The 9,928-nt window shown below is 38.4% G+C and overlaps 1 protein-coding gene across 7 annotated transcripts; it reads left to right on the top strand.

Annotated features, from left to right (window-relative positions):
* The first annotated feature begins 298 nt into the window (after positions 1–298).
* LOC112276073 (putative NOT transcription complex subunit VIP2) lies at positions 299–7,023 on the top strand. Of its 7 annotated transcripts, none has more exons than XM_024507051.3 (14): positions 316–581; positions 1,206–1,327; positions 1,948–2,059; positions 2,171–2,349; positions 2,560–3,028; positions 3,191–3,397; positions 3,754–3,855; positions 4,086–4,177; positions 4,520–4,699; positions 5,081–5,503; positions 5,723–5,775; positions 5,939–5,980; positions 6,305–6,449; positions 6,724–7,023. In XM_024507051.3, the coding sequence occupies exons 2-14, from the start codon at positions 1,268–1,270 to the stop codon at positions 6,787–6,789; spliced, it is 2,130 nt and encodes a 709-aa protein (XP_024362819.1). In that variant the 5' UTR covers positions 316–581; positions 1,206–1,267; the 3' UTR covers positions 6,790–7,023. The 7 variants fall into 7 exon arrangements, with proteins under 7 accessions (XP_024362823.1, XP_024362819.1, XP_024362821.1 ...); XM_024507053.3 differs by having other exon boundaries at positions 4,580–4,699; XM_024507052.3 differs by having other exon boundaries at positions 379–581; positions 1,177–1,327.
* The last annotated feature ends 2,905 nt before the right edge of the window (positions 7,024–9,928 follow it).

Genomic DNA, 9,928 nt, shown 5'->3' on the forward strand with positions numbered 1-9,928 from the left:
GCGCCGATTGAATGCTCTGCAGCGAGGAGGATTCATGTTGTAGGAATGGGACAGGGAGGGAGAAGCAAGCAAAAGGGAGAGAGGAAGCACAGATATAATAATAATAAAACATAGAAATAATAAGCATAAAAATAAAGCAAAAAAACACAAAAAACACGAGGCTGAGGATGATGAGGTCACCTCATTCATCTGTCGTATTATATGTTCATCTAGAAGAGGCGACGGATGAATCATCCATCCATCCATGGGAAGACGAAGAGCGAGCTCGCGCACCATCAGCAGGAAGAGAGAGAGAGAGAGAGCATCGTCGTCGTCGTCGTCGTCGTCGCCATAGCCAACAAGAAGCCCTTGCTTGCCCATTCGTCTGCTTCTCCTTGCTCGCTTCTACTACTGTGTGTCTCCATTACCATCCTCCCTCCCCCACCCCCAAACCCCACCCTTCCCGCACCATTTCCCTCCCTTTCTGCTCAATCTCTCGCTCCTGCCCTTTTCTCTCTTCTCCTCTTTTCCTTTTTCGGAGCCAGGATCGCTCTCATTTCTCTCAGCTGCCGGCCCTGTGCATACGTCCCTTCCTACAGCCGGTAAGTTTACGCACTTTCCTCTACTCATTTCCTCTCCTCTTAATTGTGCTTCTCCCCCTTGCGCCCCCTCCCTCACATTGGATGTTCTTAATAATATTCTCGTATTTGACCTAATATCGTGTCACGCGGGGTCTCTATGTTCTTCTACTGATGTGCATTGTAATTCTATTTTACTTGATCACCTCGATCATGGCGATGAAAAGATGTGCATCGGAAAATAGAGATTGAAGTTATTTGTGCGGATGCTGCTACTGCCGTTGCCGCAATCTCATTCTAACGCTGAGTCATTTAGATTTGTGGGTTGTAATCCATCCAAATCTCTTTCGGAACGTGGTGATTACAGCTGATTTTATACTTTTCTTTCTTTGACATGTGCTGAATTTTTAGATTAGGGTGACTTACGAAACTAGCACATTGGTGTCACGAAACTGACAGTGTAGTCTCGGAGAGGTGTTCGGATTGCTACTAATAGCTTCAAAATAGTTTCACTGACCCTCAAGGGATGTATCGTTGATTTTGTACCTCGATTGAAGAGCTCCAACAGCTGTGTTGCTAGGATATGTTAATTTATTCAATCTTGATTGTTTAATCGCAGAGTTAAATTTATTCCCGAGGGTTTTGCAGGAGCGATGTGGATTCAGATATGGTTCTCCAGAATCCAATTGTATTAGGGAGATGTGAGTTAGATGCCTGAAGGCAACTCCATCATGTACCTTCCGTTTCGGCATGATGCCAACGTTAAAGAGGTTAGCAGTCCATCAACGCGACCTTTTGTTTCCTTCAATTTTCACATTGAAATGTCCACCTGAAATGTCTACCATAAAGCCATTGATTCTTTGTTTTGCTGTAAATCTTCACTTCTCTTAAGATGAAGTCGCGCATGTCTTACTTGTAGGTTCTCAATTATCATCAATATGTTACACAAGAAACGTTGAGTGATCTCGGTGAAAGGGTTGGTCTTATAATGCAAGACTTAGCCTTCTTACGGTTGTGGCCACCAGTTCCATAATATTCTTTTAAGCCGGCATGCTTGTGTGATAGGCTATTCTTTTTCCTCACGTGCACGGTTACGTATATACTGGAATAGAGGAGAGAGATGAGAATAATCATAAATACAGGCTCAGAACAATGGATTTCGTAATTTTTACTTGCGCTAGGTCCGAGTTTATAATAACATTCGAGACATTCGTCATCTCACAACTTGTGATCTGCCAGTATTCGTTGCCTGGCACTCTCACGTTTTGTGTTCACTTATGCCACGGACTTATGCCTTGGCACATTTGGTTTTTACGTACTATTTTTGGATACTCATCGTGCGAGAGGTAGATGATTTCGTAGAACTGACTCATCGGGTTATGTACTGCAGTCCATGCTTAACGGTTCAGCTTCAACACTTCTCGATTCTGGCAGCTCAGCGAGACCGTTTGCCTCATCAGGTTACAGTGCGCAATCAGGGACTCCCTTTGCCCATCATGGAGGTAAAGCGCTCCCTCTAGAGGATAAGACTTTTGGCTGGGCTAAATGGAGTTGCTATATATGCAACCATTTATCTACCTTCAGTTACTAAGCTTATTGGATTTTGTTCGCAGGTAATCTTCAAGGATTGCATAACGCTCAAGCCAGTTACAACATGCAGTCGGTTCAAAATTCTGTATCCTCGCGTAATCAGGGACTGGGTGGGAATCCTTCAAGCGGAGGGCATCAATCTACAGGAAATTTACAGGGTGGTCGTTTTACATCAAACAATAAACCAGTGGATTTTTCTCAGGTAAGTTTTGATTAATCGCTATCAAAGCCATGCTTTTAATCGAATACGAAACGCATATTCTTCTGAGTTGGATTTTCTCATCTACTTTGGAATATGTTGCTTCTGTAATCCTTCAACTTTAGCGAATCTACCGGTTTTTCATGTCTTTCTCAAGTTTGCATGAAACATATGTTCTGATTTAGGAGTGCTTTGTAACTGTGATTGGCTCAGCAATCATCGCATGGCAGCCTTCATGGGCAATCAGCAATGACAAGTCGTGCAGGAATTATTGCAGCTGGTAATCATTCCTTCAGCAACAGCATGAATGGGATTGGAAGATTGGGATCAGGAGGGTCGTTAGGAAGCAATATCATTGGAAGCAGAGGTTCATTCTCTGGTTTAGGTGGTGGGACTTTGCAGATGGGTGCCTCAGGACCTCGCATTTCAAGTACAGTTGGGAGTATCGGTGGAGGAGGGAGCCTTTCTGGAGGGGGTGGACTCTCTAGATCTTTAAATGCCGCGGTTCAGCTGAATGCAGCTAGCCTTGGTGGAGCACGTGTGAATATGAGTTCCTTAAATAATAGTGGCGGAATTAGTGTGCAGGGGCTTGGGCGGCCTGTTAATTCAATGCTTCAACAAGGTGTAAATATGTCATCATCATACAATCCTTCTGGAGATCTACTTGCTATGATTAGTAGAGGTATGGCCTCTCATTCCCCGTGCGTATGATAATTTAATCTCTCCACGGTGATTGTGTGCAATGAATGTTGTGAGAATTTGGAAGCGTTAGTGTCAACCTTCGCGTTTTCATGTCAGACGTAGATAGTAGCATCTTTGCTTATTCACATTGTTTGTCCTGCAGCGTCTCCTCGAGCTGTATCTCTGTTAGGAAGCAATTTCTCCTCTTCTCCGGGCCTGAGCACTCAAGGGCAAGGACAGCTGACGAATGGGCAGCTTGGTAGTCATGGTCTTAGCAATGACAGTAGTGATGGTGTACCATTTGATATCAACGATTTTCCCCAGCTCACAGCTCGGCAGTCTGGCACTAGTGGGCTACAAGGTTCAGCAGGTATGGTCTTGACTGTTACACCTAAACGCTCTTACGTCGAGTCAGAACGGTATCAGAATAGCCACCGAATGGAATCTGCTGTGGGGCCCCAGGTTCAGGGAATCACATCAATTTATTTGTCATGAATGTAATACAAACTTTATCATAGTAATTAACCTTACGTGAACGAACTATGAACTCAAAACTCTTAATAGTATCATTTCCAAACTATAAAACTCAGGTAATTCATGAAGAGCCCAAGTTACCTTGACAGCATCATATCAGCCAAGCTTGTTGGAAATTCAGCCGGCTCAATTTGGAAGAGCGGAGCATGCTATTTCTGGCCTGAAAGCGTTGTGCCGATGGTAATGTGGCAGCTGCCTTAAAAAAGCAAGGGGTTGCTGTGAATGCCAATGTACAGCATAATCAAGGGTTTAGCATACAGAGTGAAGATTTCCCTGCGTTATCTGCCTGCAAAGGTGAGCCTGCTTTACTATGTAATATCTGAGGAATCATAATAGTCCTTTATTACCAATCTTAAAGCCGCCTTTATAACATCTGGCATGTTATAAGCTCAACTCATAAAAAACTATAATCACAAAAGGGGTTAAGTCCGTATCTGGGGTTCCACAGCAGTGCCGTGTATTATCCACGTCTAAGTCTTTGCGGCCCTCTCTGAGATTGACGTCAACGCGAGCAAGAATTGCAGATGGAGGAAATGACTCAACGACAGAGTTGCAACACCACAAGGAGCAGCATGAAGACTCTCTCGCTTCAGCCATGCAATCTCAGCATTTCACGGTACCAAGTTGAGACCAATTATGGGATTTCAGTATGTATATGCATGAAGTCTGTAGTGCTGCCAGTCTACTGAACCTTTACATATGAGGTTTTTGTGCGACCAGCTCGATGGTACTTTTCTGTATGTTTCGATTAGAATCTATTTGTAATCATCCTTGAAGTTTTTGGGACTCTACCAGATTTGAATGGGGACAATGGTTGGTGTTTTTAGCCTGATATCCTCGCAGTACTTTGGGATGTTCTTGGATTTATAGATTATTTCCATGTAAATGGCACATAAACGAGGTTCATTCGCTTCTATGCATAGCTTGAGTTCAGTCAGTCACGTGGCATTTAGTGCAGATGAATAGGTCTTCTGGGTTTTCGCTTGGAGGATCTTATGCTCCACATCGTCAACTGCAGCACCAGACAGGTGGTTTGGGCTCAGGTTCTGTGAGTGCTTCTGAGCTGCAGCACCTACAAGCTAGCATGACGGATTCATTTTCATCATCACATGTTCCCTCACCCTCTTACCAATCTCAGGCAAGTACACATGATAAGATGCATGTGCGACGATGTAACTCTCACTTTTTATTTTTAGTAGTCAAGGAGAATGGTGGATTTTCTTTTGCTACTTTGAAAGATCATGTTTCATCTTCCTACACATTCTGCATTGATATAACAAACTGTTGTTGTGAGGCATCGATGATAAATATGCTTAAATCAGATCCACCGACGTAGAGTGTCTGTAGAATTTTGGCCACTTAGCAGGTCATGTGTAGAGCTATTTCACGTAGTAGCAGTTATGGTGTAACCTGGGTATGGTTTGAACTTCAGTGCGGAGGAATGTCCGGTTCTAAATTTCATCTGTATTTACTTGTGAATCACTGAGTATAAGTGCCGCTTGCTGCGCTGAACTGATAGATTCCTGGAGCGAGTCAGATTGGAACTGGAGGGGGACATTTGCAAAGGTCAGGAAGTTTGGCAAGCTATGACCAGTTATTACAGCAATATCACCAGGCACAACTGAGAGCAGGAGGAGCTGGTATACAACAACAGCAGTTTGCTCAGTTGGCCAGGGAGTCTATTAAAGGATTTCAACAAGGGGGAATGGCAACACCTCAGGATCGTTTCGGATTGCTTGGGTTATTAAGTGTAATCAGGATGAGTGACCCAGACCTCACAACATTAGCCTTGGGGACGGATCTCACGACTTTAGGATTGAACTTGAATTCGCGAGAAAATTTGTACAAAACGTTTGCGTCTCCTTGGGCCGATGGACCTGTACGGGGTGAGCCTGAGTTCACCCTTCCTGATTGTTATGTCCAGCGAGCGCCACGATTACAGGTAAAGTGTTCCAGGACGTGTAACCGTGTAACTGAAGTGCATCAGAAGATAGCGATATTCTCAACACTTCAAGGCAGCTGAACTTGTCAAAGCAGAGATATTGTCGGTAATATGAATTATCGGCTTATCTTTGTTTTGGTGATTAGAGTGATAGAATCTAATATTCTGATTGCCTACGTCTGAATAACTTTATTTAAATTGGTAATTTGGTGGCTTCAGCCAGGGTATTTTTCCAAGTTTCCGCAAGAAACTTTGTTCTACATTTTCTACAGGTATGCTCTCTTCTCTTAAGATTTGCACAAGCTTGGTCCTTCCGTACCTTAGGTTTGGAATTTGAACAATTTGATCTATCGCACTGGAGCGTGGTTGCTAATGAACTCGATTCCTTGCGGTTTGTGTACCCAATTAACTCTTTTATTGACTAATGTTCAACAGCATGCCAAATGACGAAGCTCAGATGTATGCTGCTGATGAATTGTAAGCCATTTTCATTCTCCTTCTTGTTTGGAATCTTTAGTTTGTTTGCTTAGAATCAGTTTTTAGCGAATGCTTGTAATTCTTCCATATAATCCATTTATGCCACGACACGGGTAATTCATATTAAATTTTGCTTGGACAATTGATCAGGGTTTTGTACCTGAACTTGCATATGCTTTACATGGAGCTTCAATTTTGAGCTATTTTAAAATTCACATAGTACCATGTCCAAACATAATACCCTGACTTGCACTGGCCTAGTCTCCAGTTACACGAATTCTTAATTGTGAGATTGTAGTCTTCTTAGCTGTGTTCTATTTCCAGGTACAATAGGGGCTGGTTTTATCACAAAGATCACAAAATTTGGCTGACCCGCGTTCTCAACGAAATTCCTCCGGTTACAACTCAGACGTTTGAGCGGGGTGCGTATTACTTCTTCGATCACAACACCTGGGACACTGGAAGAAAGGTACTAACTGATGGACCTGCCACTTGGTAGATATGACTTGTGTGCGTTTAAAACGTTGTGCCGATTTGTTCAGTATAGTTTGGCTTCATCCCACTCCCGATATCTGGACACACCGTCTTTGCAAATGTATTGGAGCTTTAAATGAGTACGTTGAAAAGCATTTGATATGATCTAGCTTTAGATCTACTACCCAGATAATTGAAATGCTCTCAAGCGAGATTTTTGTCATATATATATATATATTTATATTCTGTATTGTGTAATTGGAGCGCAGGAGAATTTCGTGCTTCAGTACGAGCATATTGAGAAAAGACCACAACTGCCCTCACAAGTGAAATAGGATCTGTCCCTCTCTGAGGGTCCTGAACAGATCTATTGCATCAGCAAGCGTTCGGAAGCAAAGCTCATTTACCCAGTGTTAGACATTCCATATACTTTGAGAATTTACGAAGAAATAGAATTTCAGTGCTGGTGGCTAATAAATGCCACGTAATGTATTCCATCTGGTCTCTTGCCACCAATTTGGGGCTCAAATGAGATGCATTTATTTACATTTTACATGCTTACCCTGCAAGCTCTTGTGTGATTTTTTGTTCAACACATCTCCTCTCGGCTGCTGTAGTTCCTTTTTGTTCAACACACCTCTGAGAACTTTTAGTTTTAAAAAACTTTAGCTCATTAATGGCATGGAACTTTCCATCTCTTCAACATGTCGCCTGTATACTTATTTTGCAGCTTCTTGAAACTTACAGTTATCAATGTCTTAATGGTACGTTAGAGTGGTTGGCTTCAAGAGATTCACTTCAACAGGACAGTAATGCGTACTCTGGGCATCATTCTCAAGTTATTTGTTTGCTGATGCCCAAGTAATCACCTTTCTTGTTTGTGATTTTCACTTTGAATATTGTATGAATATTCCAGGACTGATCCACCCCCAAAAAAGGTAGAAGGGGGTTTTTATTTTTTTATTTTTTATTTTTTAAAAAATAAGAATTTGTCTAACTTTAAGGCCCCAAACAAGCCACGAAATTTTAAAATTTGTGTGTTTGTTGTGGCAGTGGTCATGAAAGTAACCTTAGGGTAGTTGATATGTGTGTGTTGCCTAAGGGCCAAAGGGTGGGAGGGATATGTGTCAAAACAACAAAAATGGGGAGCAAGCAGAGAGCATTAGGTCACTGGCATGTTGCAGCCAATGTTGGCTAATTCCAATTTGAAGGCCTTAGAAGTTTGGACAACAATCACTTGCCATGCAAAATCTTCCCAATACTTGGCTCTCTATTGATGAGTGTTATTTAGTAAAAGAAGGCTTCTGCCTAATGGCTCATTGTCTACTAGCTACTTGGGCAATGGGCCAAATATAGAACCTTGTGCCCTAGAATCTTAGCCTAGAGAAGAAATTTTGCTGGGTGGTATCCACTTGATTATTTGCAAAAGCCGTAATTTTTCTATGCAGTTAGTTAGTATCAGAGGAAAAAAATGTACGTACTGTTATTAAGCTCAACAATTAGTATCAATACGAAGTAATTCTTTTTTTTCTTCTTTATTTATATTTCACCAGATGTTTGAGGTCATTAATGGTAGGAGATTGGGAACTCGAAAGAACATAAAAAATTATGTATCCTGCACTGGTTTAGCAATATTTCAATAATATTTTAATGTACATGGAATTTTAATGCACAATCATGCATGTCTTCTTTGTACCCACAGAAAAATGATACATGAGAGCTGCACGCAATTTATTACAAAAAAGAAAAGAAAAGAAAAAGAAAACAGAAGCCTATTTAACTTCCATTAAAGTTGTACTTTGTACAAGTTTTATACAAAAGATTAAAGTGTGAAAAATAAGTTTGAGCAACATGAAAAAAATGGTGACTTTAATTTATTAACAGAAAAATTATGATAATGTTTAAGTTTGAGAACAATGTAAAGAATGAAGAGAACAGTGTTAAAATTAGAATGTGTTTATAATACATAATTGAGAAATTAAAAATACAATTCTTTTTGATAAAGAGTGTATATAAAAACGTGTATAAAAGTTAATCATAAGATGTTAAAAAATTCATTTTCTAATAATTTAACAAAAAAACACATCTTTTTTTTGTTATTGCAAGTAATACTTCCAAAATTTTAAAAATAACTTCATAACACAAATCCTGTAAATATCACAAACTAACCATACACATATCAAAAATTTAACCACGTATCTTATCCACTCTTATGTCTAATTGTGTCTAAGAAACATAATTTTTTCATTGATTAGCTGATTGATTGAAAATAAAGTAAGACTCATAATCTTATATATTCTTGTATAAGATCTTATAATTGTCTTATATAAAGAACTTACAAAAGAATGTTTAAAATAAGTAAATTTTAAATCATAAAATATAAATTAATTCATTCATTAATCACTAATATAGTTTAAACATCAAACTTCCAATAAATCATATGATATATTTTTTTCAATGTCTTTTACATATTAAATTTTATTAATTTATAATCATTAATTTTTTGAAAATAAATAATCTAATAATTTTTAAAATAGAGTTTTTGGTATTACACTTATTCGAGTTTATTTGTTGATTTTTTTTAAAAATAATATATTTTTATATTTTATATTTATAAAATAATTTAAATTAATATTTTAAATATATAATAATTAAATTATAAATTCATAGATATTTAAAGTTTAAATTTATATTTTTTAATTTAAAAATCTATATATATATATATATATATATATATATTTATAATTTTAAATCTTAAAAAATAGATTTTTATAAAAATATTTTAAGTTTTTAAAACCATATATATATATATATATATATATATATTAATTAAAGCCACATCTTAATTTTGTTAAAGCTACATCCCTTGGCCATGTTATGATTAGTTTAGTCCAATGTCACTCCATCCCATATAAAATACTCATGACTAAATGAATTAGATCATTATTCTCTCCCTTCTCATTTTTTGTATTCCACCTCTTTTTATTTGAAGTTGATCAATATAGCTACCATGATGCCATTTTCATCATATATATCTAATAGGTCAAAGTTGGGCTTTAAACCAAGATTCTATTCTAATGCTTGAGGATATAAACTATCTTCTACTTGTTCACTTCTTATTTGCAACGGCACCCTTGGATTTGCAAAACTTTTACAAATAGGTCTATTACAATGAGAGCTTCTTCAAAGAGTATTGCCCTCACTTAAAATTTTAATTATTTTACTTATATAATAAGAATTCACTTATATAAATAGAGGCATCATTTTTTACTAACTTCTTTACAACCTACCTTGCCTGTAGATGAAGCACCACCATGACTTTTATTCTAAATGACTCTGCAAAAGCAATCAATCATCTAAAGAACATTATATTAGTCATGTATCAAAACTTTGTTACATTGATAAGTTTATTGCATTCAATGGCATGTTTGGTTTAATATTGAGAGATTGTACATTGAAATTTTACAACAGATC

This window comes from Physcomitrium patens, chromosome 23, assembly GCF_059467195.1.
Source record: "Physcomitrium patens ecotype Gransden chromosome 23, ASM5946719v1, whole genome shotgun sequence".
Lineage (NCBI taxonomy): Eukaryota > Viridiplantae > Streptophyta > Bryopsida > Funariales > Funariaceae > Physcomitrium > Physcomitrium patens.